At 39.9% G+C, this 17,843-nt stretch overlaps 2 protein-coding genes across 2 annotated transcripts in view; both read right to left on the reverse strand.

Moving 5' to 3' along the window:
* The window catches only part of LOC125884749 (collagen alpha-1(XVIII) chain-like), a 64,603-nt gene extending 61,020 nt beyond the window's left edge, over window positions 1–3,583 (reverse strand). The window contains exons 1-2 of the mRNA XM_049569910.1: window positions 3,567–3,583; window positions 3,344–3,451 (exon numbers count right to left, since the gene is read on the reverse strand). Coding sequence (XP_049425867.1) covers window positions 3,344–3,434 — 91 coding nt within the window. The 5' untranslated portion in view covers window positions 3,435–3,451; window positions 3,567–3,583. The remainder of the gene's footprint in view (window positions 1–3,343; window positions 3,452–3,566) is intronic.
* Window positions 3,584–9,689: 6,106 nt separating this feature from the next.
* LOC125885155 (uncharacterized) lies at window positions 9,690–17,280 on the reverse strand. The gene is made up of 8 exons (XM_049570648.1): window positions 17,091–17,280; window positions 15,908–16,069; window positions 14,534–14,659; window positions 14,286–14,449; window positions 13,810–13,900; window positions 13,627–13,719; window positions 12,472–12,498; window positions 9,690–12,252 (listed from the first exon to the last, which is right to left on the reverse strand). Exons 1-8 carry the CDS (start codon window positions 17,161–17,163, stop codon window positions 12,182–12,184), a joined length of 807 nt encoding a protein of 268 aa, XP_049426605.1. The 5' UTR covers window positions 17,164–17,280; the 3' UTR covers window positions 9,690–12,181.
* Between the last annotated feature and the right edge of the window lie 563 nt (window positions 17,281–17,843).

A 17,843-nucleotide genomic window follows, 5' to 3' on the forward strand; every position in this document is an offset into this window, starting at 1 on the left:
TGGCAAATTTCTCTCTGCGTCATATGTTTAACCTCTTTGCAAAAACTATGAGCACAGATGAAAATGTTGCCTCTTTAATTCTGACAGACTGACACGAAAATCTGATGCATATGTTGATTACAGTTCCTCGGTGTCACATTGTTCAGTAGAAAAAGAAAAATAAGCAAAACTGTAAGTTTACACAAAGTTCAAGCCTGAATTCTTGTGTGAAGTTTGTCGGAGCGTTTCTGCGTATACTATGTCTCTACATGAATGTGTGGGCATGCCTGAATGTCAGCACAGTGTGTGTTGTGTAGAATGTGTGTGTGTGTGTGTGTGTGTGTGTGTGTGTGTAGCGAGCGGAGGAGGCAAGAGGAGGTAAAATTAGGCGATGAAGGTGAAGCATGTCTGTTGCTCTGGGAGGGACCGACGAGCCCTGAAGAAGGGAAAATCTGAACAAACCGCAAATCACCTCCCTCTACACACACACACACACACACACACACACACACACACACACAACATTCTGTTCTGCACTACAACACACTATAAAGTAACATCCCTTCCCTGCATGAACAGAATCATGGATAGATGACTGTATGAGCTATCCAAGAACAGGCACAGGAGCTCAAGGGGTCAGAGGGTTCCTCTGTTAAAGTCACTGTAAACATTCCTTGTTGCTAAGTTAATCAAACGACTATAAAGAGACACAAAGTGATGACACAAAACTACAGAGACTTGAAAAGGCCAATGCAAAACAAAACGTTTACAATGAGACACCAAACAACCACACTGGTGCAAAAAACAACCACAAACAGATGCAAAATGACCACAATGAGGCATATTAAATTTGCAAAGATCTAAAGCGACCACAAAGAGATACAAAAATGACCATCAAGACACGCAAAACAACTACAGAGAGATGTAAAATTACTGCAGATAGATATGAAAAGAACAGAAAGAGATGCAAAAAGATGGCAGAGAGACGCCAAACAACCACAACGATGCAAGAAATGACCACAAAGATGTAAAATGACCACAAAGAGACACAAAAGATAGATGTGAAGGGGCGTCGGTGGCTTAGTGGTACCTAAAACGATCACAGAGCCATGTAAAATTATCACAAACAGATGCCAAACAACCACAAAGAGACATGTCGTGACCACATAGACTTGAAATGATGACACAGATGTAAAACTACCACAAAGAGATGCAAAACTACCCTGATGGGACTCAAAGTGACCACAAAGACACACGAAATGACTACAGAGAGATGTGAAAAGAAAAGAAAGAGCTGTAAAGTGACCGCATGTAATGACCATAAAGAGACACAAAACAACCACGAAGAGACACGGAATGCCTTCAGAGAGAAGTGAAAAGAACAGAAAGAGATGCAAAAAAGATGAAAAAGATGAAAGAGATGCCTTAACAACCACAAAGACGCAAAAAGCAACCACAAAGACACGTACAATTACTGCAGCGGTACAAAATGAGGCAAACTGTCCACAAAGAGACGTAAAATTGTCTCAGAGACCTAAAACAATGACAACAAGATGCCAAACAACCACAAAGAGACAAACAATGACCACATTGACGTGAAATGATCTAAAAGACGTAAAATGACGACAAAGAGACACAAAATTACCACGAAGACACTCAAAATGACTACAACAATACCTGAAACGCAAAATGCAAAATAACCACAGAGATGCCAAATGACCACAAAGTGATGCCAAATGACCACAAAGAGACACCAAATGACCACAGAGACGCCAAATGACCACAGAGACACCAAATGACCACAAAGAGACACCAAATGACCACAGAGACACCAAATGACCACAAAGAGACGCCAAATGACCACAAAGAGATGCCAAATGACCACAAAGATGCGCCAAATGACCACAAAGAGATGACAAATGACCACAAAGATGCGCCAAATGACCACAAAGAGATGCCAAATGACCACAGAGACACCAAATGACCACAGAGACGCCAAATGACCACAGAGACACCAAATGACCACAAAGAGACGCCAAATGACCACAAAGAGATGCCAAATGACCACAAAGAGACGCCAAATGACCACAGAGACAAAACAGACATTTAATGATCACAAAGAAGTTAATCGACAGTGAAGACATGCAGAAAGGTCAGAGAAAGATGTATAATGACTATAAAGAGACACAAAACAAGCACAGACACAAAACTATAACCTCAAAGATCCAAAAAAACAACCACAAAGAGACGACAAATGACCACAAAGAGATGTACAATGATCACCAAGACGTAAAACAGCTACAAAGAAACACAAAATGTGTAAAAAGAGATGTGAAACGAACAGAAAGAGATGCAAAAAAAAAAAAAAGAGACAAAGACACCTAACACCCACAAAGAGATGCCAAATGACCACAAAAACATTTATAATGAGCACAGCGGAAAACAAAATGATCTCAAAGAGTTGAAAAACATCCATAAAGAGAAGTAAAATGACCTCAGAGACCTAAAATGTCCACAAAGAGACTCCATAAAGCTATATATAATTATATAAAGAGACGTATAATGGCCCTAAAGAGATGGTAAATGATCACAAAAAGGGACGCCAACAACCACAAAGATCTGTGCTTCCTTTGTGTTTGTTTTCCGTCTATCTCAATCTGGCAGACGTGCTCTGATGTGGGGGCGTGGGGGGGCCTCTACATGTCTGTGCCCAGGGGCCCATTGTGTCATAGTCTCGTCCATGAACAAAGCAAATAAGCCTGGTTCTCAGCCATCAGACAGCTGCAGATAAAAGGGCAGCGAATAAAATAAAAGCCAAGTCATCGAATTAAAAAATAATCCACTGTGTGATGCCAGCGAAGAGGAGCAGGTCAGTGCATGATCTGCTGAGCACACAGGGAGCATCCTTCACTTTGGCAAACACAAGCTGCAGACAGTAAGGTACAGTAGAGGAGAGGAGATGCTCTGAGCTATTCATAACTCTCTGGAGACAAGTCCAGACAATCACATCAACCACAACCTCATTCCAGCCTGGAAACACAAGCTTTGAGATCATGTGTCTGCACACTCAGCTCATTAGTCAGAATAATGCAGCAGACATTCATATTCATGGCAGAATTTTTAATTAAAATTACATTAAAAATGAGGCTTTGGGGGGTTTCTGGTGTAAGCTGTGCTGTGGGGCCAAGAGACACCAAACCTCATGTTGTTTTAACGCATTTTAAAGCTGCATTTTCTGCACTTTTAATGATCTTTTTTAAAGTTTTGCAGGAATATTTTCTTTAATACGCAGCGCCGAATTATTACAAGTATGCAAACATGCAAAATGAGTACAGAATAAAATAAAACTGCAGCATCTTTTTACCTCTGCGCTGAGATTTGATGTGTGTGACCGCACACAGCAGCAGGATGCAGGTCAGCCGGCTCAGGATCGACCACCTGTCGCGTCGACGCATCCTGCAAGTTTTCTTATCTATGAAAAATTAAATTAAATCCTTCAGAGGCTCTGAGCTGAGGTCATCTCCAGTGGACACTTTCAGCAGCGTGTGTGTGGGAAATAAATCACTGTGACGGACAGATTCACCGACCTTCTGTCTACCTGTGGAGCCTGAATGCACCTTGACGCACAGCGGTGTGCGGAATGAGTCCAGCGTCGAGCTGCGGGGAGCTTCATCCATTTCCTGCGTTTTTCAAAGTAAAAGCTTCACTGATGAGCATTTCAACAGCAATAAAGTAACAAATGACTGCTGAAATTGTTTTTCATTTTTTATTGTATTGTAAAGTATAATTGTGTATTGTATGTATGTATGTATTGTATAATTTAAAGTTTATTGCTGTTTATTAACATGAATATACAAAAACAAAAAAAAGACCAAAAATAGTCAATATGGATTAAAAACTACAAACAAAATCTAATTAATAATGTTTATGGATGTTTGTATTAAAATAAACAATCAGTTAATATGATTAGAAAATTATCGTTTTTTATTGTTTCTTTATCATAAAATTGAAAGTTTTTTTAAGTTTATTAAAACGAATATACAAATAAATAAATAAATGAATTAAAAAAAAATAAAAATAAAAAAATCTGCGGGGAACTTCATGTATTTCCGGAGTTTTTCAAAGTAAAAGCTCCACTGATTAACATTTTCTGCAGCAACAAGGTCGACATGGTGATATTGGCTCCTAAAATAGTCAATATGGATAAAAAAAAAAACTACAAACAATCTGATTTAAAATGTTTGTACTAAAATAAATTATGCAAAGTTCAGTTAACCTGATCAAGAAAAAACTAAAGACTAAAAAAATATGTTTTTTACGATATAATTACGATAAAAGTTTTATTGAAACAAATATAAATAAAATAAAATGAAATAAAATAAAACAATAATAATCAATAATAATTAAATTAAATTAAATTAAATTATATTAAAGCAGTTATCTGGTTATAGCAACATTTACAAATGTACTGAACCAAATCATCAAATAACTGTCAAGCTTAGGTCACTACATTCACATATACACCCATTAAAGCTGTCCCATTGTTCTTTTACCATATCATTTTTCCAGTTTAATCTTCCCAACATGCAACTATGCCCATCATTTATCCCCTACACATTTTAAGTGTTGGAGTCTGAGGCTTTTTCCAACCTCTTAAAATCAACAGGACACAGGTTATTAATCCAGTTGTTCATACTTTCTGAACTACGGCACCGTTTCAAATGTTTATTCAAACTCCTGCAAAAATAGTTTAGTTAATTCTATTGATTACTTACCTTTATTGGTACAGACTTTAGTAAAGCAGCAGTAATATCACATTGCATTTATTATAACAGCCTTTTTACCCCATATTTAATAGAATTAAATCATAGGATGATGATCACAGTGACAGATAAAATGCTTTTATTCCAGCAGGGCTTCTTACTTGTTGCTCGCTAACTTCACATATCTGCCATCAATCAGTTTACAGTGCAGCCCGGAGGCTTCACCACTCAACTGACTTTATGAAGTTTCAGAGAACTTTCCCTGAGGCTCCAGAAAGCTGTTAAACTCACTGTGTCCAATCAGTGAGGAGCAGAGCTGACACAAACAGAAAATGTGAGTGTGCTCACGAGCTGGAAAATAGTGCTTCAGTATGAAACTATACTGCTATATAAAACCTGTTTACACTGTGAGTGGCAGCTGAACATGACTGATACACAGTATATGTAAACTGTTTGATTTAAAGGTCCAGTGTGTCAGATGTAGGGGTACATATTTGCAGAGATGGAATATAATACTCATAATTATGTTTTCTTTGGCGTATAATCACCTGAAAATAAGAATCATTGTGTTTTTGTTACCTTTGAATGAGTCATTTGCTCATTATGCTAACACAGAAGTCCGAGCTCAGACATCTGCAGGGAGCTCGGAGTGGAGCCGCTGCTCCTTTGTGTTGCAAGGGGTCAGTTGAGGTGATTCAGGCATCTCCTCCTGGTAGGAGGCCCCGGGGCAGACCCAGAAAACACTGGAGGGATTATATATCTCATCTGGCCTGGGAACTCCTCGGGGTCCCCCAGGAGGAGCTTGAAAATATTGCTAGCCCTGGATAAGATGGATGGCTAACACCGTGCCCTAACTGGATGTGACGTGAGCAAGTGTCAGCAACTATATCAGTTTGATTGCATCGTTTTCTGCTGGACTGTCGTAACTGCGAGTGATGCAACGCAGCACGATGTGGTGCGCTGTTTTGAGCTGAACTTTTGTTGGACACCCTGTTTCTATTTTTATTCTGTCGTTGGCATCAGAAGTGCTCACACGTATGGTGTAACATTGCTGATAGGCTACCTTTAATGTTCTGTGTGCCCTGAACACATCCAAAAACGCAAACTAGAGTTCTCAATGGACCTGAAAATTACAACCTGACCCTGCAGGTTTTGAAGCCCAGACCCGACGCAGCCAAAACACCAGCTTTGTCTGTCCGAAAAAAAAGAAGCCCGAGGTCCGACCCGGCCCAAGTCATTTGCATATTTTTTCGGCCCAAACTCGGACCGTCGGGTTTGTCGTCTGGGATGATGGGGCCATGTAGGCAGCGCTTGCTAACTGTTCGTATCCCCCCTTAATATGCAAAATATTAGATTGACCCAGTCTGATGTTCCACTCTGTGCCACTGCCACCTGCGGCTGCGAGGGCAGGCTGCTACGGTCAACCGCGACTGCGTTTTATGGGGTAAAAAAACATTCCGACCATCGGCCGTTCGGGAATACTCCCGAACCTCCCTATGGCCAGCCCGCCCCTGCCAACACACCCAGGGTACCTTTCACATCATATCTGGACAGAGAAAGTCCATGACCAAACGTCAACCTGAGAGGTCGGAGTGAGAATGTGTGGTTCAATTCTGTGGAAGTTGCTCAGTGGCTCATGAAGTCAAACAAAATTGACTTCCTGGGTGTAAAATTACCTGGATCTTCTGCATCAGTTTCAGCCAGTTGCATTCTGCAAACTCACCAGTAGATGCCACTAAATCCCAGACACGAGACCTTTAAAAGAAAACACAAGGAAGAGTCAGCCGTCTCTTTAAAGAAATCAGTTTCATTACTGCAGAAATGCAGAAACAGATGTTTACCAAAGGTGGATTGTGGAAACCAGATATAAAAAGTAAGAGTTTCTCTTACATGTAAAGACTGAAACCAGTTTAAAAAAAGGTTTTCCTTGTTTCAAAAGCTATAAAAAGGGGCTAAGTAGTAGAGGCAAGGGATGGATTGAGCCCAAATCAAGTGGCAAGTCTACACAGTTTTGTCAACTCGAGTCTAAAGTCATCACATTTGTGACTGGTGTCTGATAAGTCCAAGTATTATGACTCAAACTGAAGTAGAGCCGGTGTGAGTTTTCCATGTGTTTGATTCTCTGTTCAGACATGTCGCTCTGCAGTGTGGCACCTGTCTGTGGTCCGCACTGAAAACAGCATTCCTTAAAGAGAGAAAGGCTTCACATGATGAAAGATGCTCCATAACTGCACCCCCTCCACCTCCACCACATATCCACACAAATCCACCTTTTGTTTTATAGAAAGCTGCATATTTCTGCAGGAAATCAACTAAAAGTTTGAGATTTCCCCACAAAAAAGCCAAGAAGCTCCTCTTTGTTTTTCCTCGCTCAGTAGGCAGAAGGAAAGTGTAATAGGGTTTGTCAGAACATGTCCTCCCCAACACCTGAACCATACCACTGACTAGAAAAATCCCTCTGACACATCTCTCCCTGTGGTATCCCCAGCTCCTGGTTTCAGCCTTAATCCTGTGTGCACACGTGAAGCTAAGTCGCCACCGGCTTTCCTCCCGGGGCATGTGTCCTCACACTCACACACTTCAAATTTAAATTCCATCCATCTTCTCCTCTTTGCTCTCAGCTGTCAGCGCTCAGGAAGAGTCGTCCTGAAGGTAGCACTTACGTTGTAAATGAGGGCAACGCTCACATAACGCCTGTCATTTTGTCTGTCTGAGCGCAGACAATATGAGAGTTGTGTCCTCCCACCCAATAGAATATCGAAATCTGTGTCTCTTTGTCAGGTGAAGTCAACTATTTCAGTTGGATGGTGGGAAGGTGAGCTTCCAGAAGGTCACAAATATCCTGAGCCATCATGTTTAAGCTGTGAGACACAGTCTGCTCCCTGTAAACCAGATCAGGTATGATCTTTTTTTCTCTTGATCATCAAACTGAGGATCTATTTTTGGTCTTAAAGCTGGGGTAGGCAGTTTTATTTTGGCATAATTGGGCAATAATCCCATAATAAACTTAGAGCATATTGTAATTCAAGTGGACTACGAATGGAAAACTTTATTTCCATCTGCAGTATTATATTTGGTGGTATGGCTCTGTTCTGGGGCCCCTTTGCCTTTCCTCGGGCCTACACAGGAAGCCTCTTCCATGCGCCTACGTGGAAAGCATAGGCGGCGAGAGCACACCTCTCTGCCCTTCCACGTGCAAACGAGGAAAGCCTGAGACATGAGCCCCTTTTACACTGCCAGATTTTCTGTGAATGTTGGGCCGTTTTGCCGGCAAGCTGCGAGCGTTTAGACACACAGAGGCGGAATGGCGAGTTGATACGAGGTGCCCAATTTTCCACCTCGTAGGGTAGACATATTGGCTGAACCCTTTTAGTTTAGAAAGACAGAGGTAGCCGTCCGCAACAGGAGGGGCTGTTGATGATGCACACAAGTCTTCAACAGCCCGTCCTGTTGCAGACGGCTACCTCTGTCTTTTTAAACTGAAAGGGTTCCGCCAACTTGTGGGAGGAGCTGTTGATGACGCCGCACATGCGAGCCACTGCCGGTGGATCAACAGGAAACAGCTGATAGCAGGAATTAGCGAGCAGCTAGTAGCAAGAGGGAAACACAAACCTGACAGACACTGGAAAGATGAGCAACTGGGGAGACAAGGAATTGCGCGCCCCCCTTGTCCTCGCAAATGAAGAGGCCATTAACCGTCAGATGACAGGGACAGTGAAGGACGGGCTGATTTATGAGAGAATCGCTGCCTGACTAGCGGTGGCTTTCCTCTCACGTCACGTTTACATCACACGCTGAGCTACACGTTTTGTGCTCATGCACCCCATTGCCCTGAAAAAGGTGCATTCTGTATAAACAAAAGTAGGTAGGCGGCATTTTGCTGCACTCCCCGATTTTGTTTTTATACTGCCATTGCTGAAAAAAGACTGATTGGGCTTTCCTGCAAATTTGCACAATTCCTATCTAAAAAGGGCTATAGACAGTACACCTCTCTGCCCTTCCATGCGCCTCCATGGAAAGCCCAAGGCAGGGTTAAATCAGCTCTCACTTAAGGCAGGAACAGGCATTCACCTCTTTAAGAAAGACATCAAACCCAGGGAGTGTCAAGTGAAAATCTGGCCTACAGCGTTGAAACATCAATTAATTTTACAAGTCACATGCAGGACACCAGGGCATACAAACCAAAGACAAAGTCCACCCCAACATAACTCACCACAGATATGAGGAGCAGTGTCTTTGCAGCCTGAAGATACACTTGGTGCCCATTCACACATAATCAGGCTCACTTAAGGTGGACTGACCTTTAAGGTGGCCCAGCCAACCCTACTACACTGCTAGATGGGGCACCACTGCGACTTAAAGTTCATGGTTATATAGCTAACGTTAGCTAGAACCTCGACTCACAGTGTGTCCTCTAGCTGGCACTGGACTATTGGACTTTGGTCACCTGACATCACAACCTGAAGTCATCCAAATATCGACGTCTAAAGATGTTGGTGGCCAGCTGCTACAGACCACCTCGCCGGGGGAGAGCGGGCAGCAGCTCTGGAGACGAACCCCCAGTCAGTGGCCGCAAGCAGCTCCGACTTTCTGACTCTGTTGCTGCCATTACACAGGTTAGACCTGGTGCTGCCGCTGTGACTGCTGACTTGGAGTTGCCGCAGCCGCCAACCAAAGATCCATCCCGTGCCCTGCCACCGGCGAAGCAATCCACAGCAGGGGGGAGTAAGGCGGAGCTAATTCTTGTCTCATTTGTGGTCTGATAAACTGCATACCCCAGCTTTAAACACCAGTTTCCAGTTCACCTGACCTGCATGTGTGTGGAGACAAGACGCAGCCTCAGGATAAAGCGATGGTGAGGAACTTATCTTAGAGCTTTAACTGTGCATATTCCAAAATCAGAAATAAATCAAATGACTGCAGACAAAATGAGTTGCAGACTCTCTCTCTTGTTTTTTAAGATTTATTCAGTTGTATCAATAAAAATGCATGTAGAGTTGAGAACAGGCTGACCAGCTGCTTCACTGAACACACAGTGTAACAGGTGATATCACATGAATGTTGCAGTGTAAACAGACACTGCTGTAAGACAGAAAAGGCCTCTTCCATTATATGAGTGTACTGAGTGACGCTGTGACAATAACCCACAGAGCCCCTGTGCTGTAGGTGTGGTGTCACTTTTGTCACGTTATAAACTCAGCTGGGACAACCTGTGTTGAAAACAATGTTGTGCGCATATAGTTTTAAAGGAAAAGGTGCATCATGTCATAATAGAAACAACAAATAACGATTACAGTAACATAAAAATAAAACAAAGCAAAATAAACTTAATACATTAAATAAAAACAGATTTCACAAATAGAAGAAAAGACTTAAGATGGACGAAACACAGCAGCCCAGGAGTGAAGCAGGTTAATAAAGGATTCTTTACACATCATTATATAAAGTCAGTGTGTCGTCCATCTTTACACACTGTCCCTGAAGTAAACTCACATTTAGACACAGCTGGTGAGCTAATAAAGCCTGTGACGCCCTCTGGTGGACGGATAAGGAATGAAACAGCATGGAGCATGATCTAAAAGTGCCATTCACAAGGAATTTTAATCCATAAAATAGCTGCTGTCTTCCATTGTGCAAAACTTCCTGCTATTATTTTATTTTTATATTGTCTTATTTGTATTTTTTGTCATGTTTTAATCTTGTTTTATTTTTATTCATCACTTTTTCTTTTTGGAGCTGCTGAAATAAGTCAATTTGCCCAGTGCCGGATAAATAAAGTTGATCTTATCTTAGCTTCACAAAGCAAAACTGAAACAACGGGGACAACAGAGTAAAATAAAATAAAATAAAATAATAAAATTCAATAAAATAAAATAAAATAAAATTATACAAATAAAATAAAATAATCAAATAAAATTATAAACTAAACTAAAATAAAATAACAAAAATTCAATAAAAGAAATTAAAAGAAAATTATAAAAGAAAAGAAAATTATACAGTCAAATAAAATAAAATAATCAAATAAAATTATAAACTAAACTAAACTAAACTAACAAAAATTCAATAAAGAATAAAGAAAGAAAATTATTAAAAAAAAAAAAAAAAATTAAATCAAATAAAATTATAAACTAAACTAAAATACCCCCATATTCTATTCCTGTTCAATTCTGCAGCAACATTGGACAGAAATAAGGGAAGTGATAGACAGCATTTCAGTGCACACTAACTTTGGGGCCCCAGCAATTATTACTTGGCCGAACACCACTGCTAGTATCTTTTTGGAATATAACACTTGAAGTGAAAGAGATAATGAAAAACTGGCTGAAACCAGAGGCGTCAAAACTCAGCAAATGGAAGGACACGATTAACGAGATCTATCAAATGGAGATGACAAACCAAACATTAGGAATATAGCTAAACTATTTGACGTAAGATGGAGGAGAGTACAGTAATTATTTCATTTAATTTCCTCTACTTTATTATTTATTGCAGTAATCCTATGTATGCATGTATTATTATTTATATTACTGTTATATTTACTTTATTATTATTTTTATTGTTTGTTTTAGTTGTTTTTGCCATTTGAGATGTTGGGATCGTGGGGTGGCAGGGACGCACAGTAGCTACTTTAATTTTTCTTTTGTTTCTATGAGACACAGCCCCTCTACTGTAAAAGACTATAACTTTGACAAATAAAGAGTATAAATAAACGCAAAAATAAATAATCATTAAAAAAGCTCAGTGAGTAATTAGCTCAGTGAGATAGAAACTGATTCTTAGTCTCAGAGGTTGTGAGTTCAAGCCTCAGCTGATGCAAAAGGCAGATTGTGTTGCTAAATTCCTAAATGTCTTCCAATTCTTCTGCTTGTTGCTCAGAATTGCCTAAAAATGCCCAAACTTGACCCATCGCTGCGCAGCAGCTATAATTCTTGTTGCTTTCTGTCAGTGTGTACGGTGTGTACAGGAGATGGAGGGCTGTCCTATTGACGATATCCCAGCTGTTAGTAGGGGTTAGGGCAATGGGGAGGATTGTGATTGGATTTCATGCTTTGTTCTTCGTCATATATACGCTTTAAGCTTCATATATTATTGACCCTTGTGACAAATGTCATCACACACCTTCAACGCATGCACATATGTTTTGGTCATGTACATCACTGAATAACTACTGAACTGCGACTCTCAACTGGGACACTAATGCCATTACAGCCCTGTTTGGAGCAGATCTTGTGTGCAAATATGTTAAAATTAAATAAAAAATATTCTTGATACAAATAAAAAAAAAAAGTACAACCAAAACTTGTCGCCTTGCAGTAGATTAGGAGTACAGTCCTGGACCCAGGTGTCTGCATGTAGCGCTACGTTTAGCAGCTTTAGCATTTACATGCAGAGGTGAAACCCCCCTCAGCCTGTCTGAAATCTTAAACACAAAGAGTACTTCATGTCTGTGAGCCATGTGCTGCCTCTTCATCCACTGCTGCCGGGCCTTTCCACATCATTGCTGAGGTCTCTGTTAAATAAAACAATCGTCACTTCCGAAATGCACCTGTCCGATGATGCAAGACAAATTAGTGAGTCATACGCAGCTCTTGTATCGTGACGCTCAAGTCACAGGTTTGACGTGTGTTGGATTAACCAAGCATGTCAGAATCAGCACAGAAGGAAATGATCTCATGGAGTGACACAAGACATAAAAGTGAGCATTATAGTGAAATGTTTGCAGTCTTACCTTGAGGCGCTCCTTTAGCTTCTCGAACTGTATTGAACATAAACAAAAGCATGATGTAACTCATTAAATTCCATCATTCATCATCATGTGCTGTTGTGTAATTCTGGTTTATCTGATGGTGCGTCGAGTGTCGCTATTGCACAACAGAAGTTATCGTGAGATCAAACAAACAACAGGAGGAATGTGCAGTTTCAACATCGAGACAGGTGACGGGAGGCTGAGTCTGGTGAACATTTGTCGGATTTGGTTTTGTCTGGTGGAAATGTTTGATGTAAAAACTTTGAAAGAACTCAGTCACTTAGCTGTTAGCTTAAATTTTTTAGCCTACATGTGTAGACATTTCGGCACATTTGCATCATTAAAAACATGCTGATTAAGCCATTAGCAGCTCCTGTTTGCAGCGTACCCACCGGCGTACAGACGACTACCACTCAATTACTTTGATACTGAGAAAACTTTAAAAACGTGACAGTTCTCAGGCAGGTTCTGTCTGCTTCGTGTTGCCTCACACTGTTCCCACAGTCTCTGCAGTGCAGCTGAAGGCTTGTCTGGTCTTGCTCTTTTAAACATTGAACTTTCACTCTTCTGACTCAAGCTTCTTTACGCAAGACTCAGACAGTCGAATGCAAAAATTCATCACTTATCACTTTGATTATTTATATTTTTATCATTTTATCGCTCTGTAATTCTTTTTGGGGAGAACCACAAGCTAATTTGGGAGCTACAGACTGCTGTTCCCATGCTTCACAGGATATTTGCACGAAGACAAACTCTCGCACGTCATGCTGCATGGTCCCGTTTTGACTTTTTGCATCTTTGCTGGCTCCTATTAAAGGGTATGTTTCGTAGTTGTTTCCGTCCTCACGGTGTGCCGGTGTCAGAAGGTGATGCACTGCTGCTGCTCGCTGTATATACTTTTAGAAGTTGCAGAATGGCACATTGCAAGTAGCTCGTCTCGTCGCAAATCTTTGGTCTTAACTGGGCTTAAGTGACTAATGGGAGCAACAACTTCAGAAATTTTAAGTGTCTGACACCGTTATGGAAAGGATCCCTACAGAGATAAACCTTTTAGTTAAAGAGTAAGATCCTTTTTGTTTAACCAGAAACAGACCAGAAATCGCCATCGCCAAACCCACCAGATGTGTGGCTTCTTACCTTTTCTGCATATGCATACAACCAAGAGTGCAACCAAAAGCAGAATCACCACTATCGACATGATGAAGATGGCTAAGATCAAACTCGATTGATCTACAACAAAAGGAATGAATAAATAAATAAAACAGCGAATGGCATGTGCAAAGTACACCACATCCCCATGTAGAAATTGTGACAACTCACCAAAAAAGAAGGGGTTACGGACATATTCACTGTATTTGAAGCTGACTGGGTTTTCCAATATACAGCAGAAAGTTGGCTCCATTTCCTCCTCCTGGAAATTGAGTGACAGCTGATTAGCGAAAAGCCCAAACATGTATATTCTTTTTAACGAGCTCACTCACAAGCAAACTTTACAGCGTTCTACATATAAATGCGTACATTATGAATCGTGTGGAGTAAATTATGGGGTATTTCCACCACAGAAACCTTCCTGGGAGACCAAGAAGCTTTTGTGGAACTCAGCACAGGCACAGTGGTACTTCTAGCTAAATGCTAACGTTAGTTACAAGTGTATAGCTTTTTCCATTTGCTAATTAGCAAGGGACAGTGGGCGGTGTGTCATCTGGCAATAGTGTTGCTGCTCCATGTAAATATCCATAATGTACTTTAATCAACCCATTAAGTCCTGGACAAACCAAAACGTATCCTGTTTATACCTCTGTGACTTTGCGCGTCTTGGATGAAGGCAGCCAAACCATGTCACTTGCGGACCATCCATAGGTGAATGGCTCAGTCTCTGTGGTGTTGCCTTCACAGGTGAACACACAGTAGGTCATCTCAGTGTCACACCATGTGGAGACGGTGGGTTTAGGGACAGGAGCTGACAGAAAAAGACATTTGAATTCAGGAGAAAACCATAAAACCCCTCAGTCAGCCAGACTTCATTCAGATTTCATCCGCTTACAGATGACGTGGAGAAGAGTCGCTTTGGTGACTTGGCCGTTGATCTCTGGTGTGAAGTTGCCGCTGTCGTTTCGAGTCAGTTCGGTGATCGTGAGCGCTCCAGTTGAACTATTCAGCATGCTGCGACCTATAAATACACACAAACGTGGTTACAATTAGTTAAAACCCCTTAATATATCACAATCCATTATCTTTTTTATTTATCCAGCCCAAATGTGGAGTGAAACGATCATGTGCATATACAGGAATTTTTAAGGGGTAAGAATAACTTCCCTTAATCTGCAATATTCCTTAAATTGCCCTTTATTTTAAAGGTTAAGGTTAATATTAGGAACTGGACAATCAGGATAAATCTGTCAAGACACCTGAATAGTGAAAAAGAATCCCTTAAAATATAAACAATTTACACCTTAAAATTGTCAGACCCCTAACATAAACCTAACACCTTAATAATACCCTTAATTCTAATTTTGCTTATTAAAACACTTAAATCCATGCTGAAAACCCATTAAAACCCTTTAATATATTGCCATTATTTTGAGAGGTCAACCTCAGGTTTATGCTAAATTACTCGCATACATAGCCCTTAAAATGGTATTAATTTGTATATGAGAAATTTGCTGACCCCTTAACAAAATTCCAACCATAACAACACCTTAAACTGACTGATTGAGCAAAATCCATTAAAGCAATCACTTAAGTTACAGTGTATCTTAAAATGTAGGCTACTTTATTTGTCAATACTTATACCCCTAAAATACCCCCTATAATAATCCCTTTAATAAACAGTCAGTTAACTGATCCATTAATATAAACTTAAATCCCAACAACTCTATTAACATACTCGAAAAACAATTAAAAAACACCTTAAATTAATACTAATGAATGTGTCAGCTGTTTGGGGTAACTTGTAAGTTAAGGTGAAAGTGTCACTGTAATTTATGCCTTAAAAGTTTAAGAGCTTTATCTCTTGATTCTCAGTGTTTTACACACTACACCCATAAACACTTAAATTCATGCAAAAACCCTTAACATATTCCAATCTATTAATTTATCCATTAATGTAGCACACACCAATGGTTGTTAAATACAAATACCTTAAACTGTAACTATTGTGAATCCATAAAACAGTCAGAAAAAAGAATCTCAACATTAACATCACCTTAAAGTGATAATTTACTGTTATTTAATCCCTTAAAATGTCCTTAACTTGTTAATGACAGGCTTTTGGAAGTAAGGGTGTATATTTTTAAAGGGATTAACTAAGGTGTCTGGTGTGTTTTCAGAGGTAAATTATTTTGTTCCATAATGAGGGCTTCAAATCAAATCCTGGCTACCTTGCTGTTGAATGCTAAGTGAAAGTGTGTGTCTGTACCTTCGAAGAGGTGGTAAGTGAAATTGCGGCCTCCGTACCACTCCACAGCGATGTTAGGTCCATGTTTCCACGTGATGTTGGTGATGGGATCACTGAGCTTTACCGCAGAGGGCGAGGGTGTGAGGACGACTTTGCCACCAACTGCCTTGTAGACAGGGGCAACTGCAGACATAAAAACAAGACAACGTAATATTTACCATTTAATTCTTTAAATGGTCTAAATGTAGTAGTTAGTTATGTTACAGATCAAGGTTGTATATACAGTACAGGACAAGTAATCATAACAATGATATACTGTGATATTTAGGCTGACAGTATAACAAAGACAGTGGCAATTTTGATACCTAAAATAGGCTACACTGACAACACTAATACCTTTACTTAAGGGAATGTTCTTTACTTATCAGAGAAGAGGGGTGGCTGAGATGTGACTATGTTTTTTGTCATTTTTATTTATTTATTTTGACCCTCCCCGCAGCTACAAATATGGCAGACTGGTGGAAAATGCATGACTCTTCCTCAACCATAAATTAGTCATTAGATTTTTAAAACTTCCCCTTTGACGTTTGAAAGTTAAAAGTTGAAGACGAAATCTTGGAGTTAAAAAGAGCCTTGGTTATTCACTCTCATTGCGCATGCTGTAAATGAGACACATATTTTAAGCACTTTTTTTTGACAAGCATTTGTCCCACATAATGTGTTCAAGGACCGTCAGATTTTTTTTAAATTTTATTTTTAAAAAATCAATTGATTATTTCTGTTTGTACAGATTCTGGCTATGATAAATGGTGTAATTTGGGCAATTAAAAAATTTATTTAAATTAAAAAAAATAAATAAAAAATTATTATTTGACACCCCTTTCGCCTCATAAATAACAGTCCCTAAGTAAAATTTTCAATGCAGAACTTTTACTTGTAATGGAGTGTTGTTACAGTGTGGTACTACAACTTTTACTTAAGTAACTTAATGGACTACTTCTTCTTTAACTGGTAACTATGGTGGAGGGAAAAGTTTAATGGTGTATTCAATAGAAATACTCAGGTAAGTAAATTTATTCTACTGTATTTCTACAGGACAAATGTGCAGTAAAATCTTGATATTATACATATAGCCCTTATCTATTCTTTTAAACTGATATATAGAACTATACACACAGTGAAATGAATATAATCTCAAACTTACCGTATTTGGCCGTCACTGCTGTCCATGACAGAAATATAAACACAGTCACCGACTTCAACATTTTCTTCCCCATAAATTAAAACGACACAAACCACCGTGATTCTGCTGTAAATACTTAGAAATGTTTCAAGTGGTAAGACGCCACAAAAACCATGAAGTCGTCAGCTGAGGTGAAGGAGTGAGTGCAAGTGAGGAGTGAAGCTCTGAATGCAAGCAGAGGAGGAAGTGCGCTTCTTATCGGCATTCATCCATTCACACCCTCAATGACTCCTATTGGATGAAAAGAAAGCTTCCGTTTCTTTGAGTAAGAAACATTACGACATTACGGAGTTTTCTTTAAACTTATAAAGACCAAACATGCCGTTAAGGACTGAAGAAAAAGTAAATGAATACAACTAAAGTAACTCAATAAAATTAAATTAAAAACTGTGACGTTTGCGTGGTTGCCTAGCGACAGGTTCCGGAGCCAGGACAAAGCTAGTCCGTGTGCTAAGCTAAGTTTGCCGGCCGCTAGCTAGCTAGCTTCAAAGGTTGAAAGGAATATGCTTTGATAAGATAACAAGGACAATCTTGTTTTAGCTTTCTGAAATAAGGAATTAACAAAACAGGAAGTTAAGGACTCGGTTAAGGAATTCACGGTTGCCTAGCAACGGGTCCTAGAAGCAGTGCACCTAGCTTGCTCCAGTCTGTATGCTAAGCTAACCTGGCCGGCTGCTAGCTTCATCTTTAGCTAGCTTTTATCAGAATTGTCCC

This window comes from Epinephelus fuscoguttatus, linkage group LG24, assembly GCF_011397635.1.
Source record: "Epinephelus fuscoguttatus linkage group LG24, E.fuscoguttatus.final_Chr_v1".
Lineage (NCBI taxonomy): Eukaryota > Metazoa > Chordata > Actinopteri > Perciformes > Serranidae > Epinephelus > Epinephelus fuscoguttatus.

Bases quoted from the DNA above. Each gene is read 5' to 3' on its own strand.
- LOC125885155 (XM_049570648.1), bottom strand. From the start codon at position 17,163: ATGGGGAAGAAAATGTTGAAGTCGGTGACTGTGTTTATATTTCTGTCA. The intron at 16,070-17,090 runs GTAAGTTTGAGA...TTATGTCTGCAG, and splicing joins AGCAGTGACGGCCAAATACG to TTGCCCCTGTCTACAAGGCA. The intron at 12,499-13,626 runs GTAAGAAGCCAC...TGTTCAATACAG, and splicing joins TGTATGCATATGCAGAAAAG to TTCGAGAAGCTAAAGGAGCG.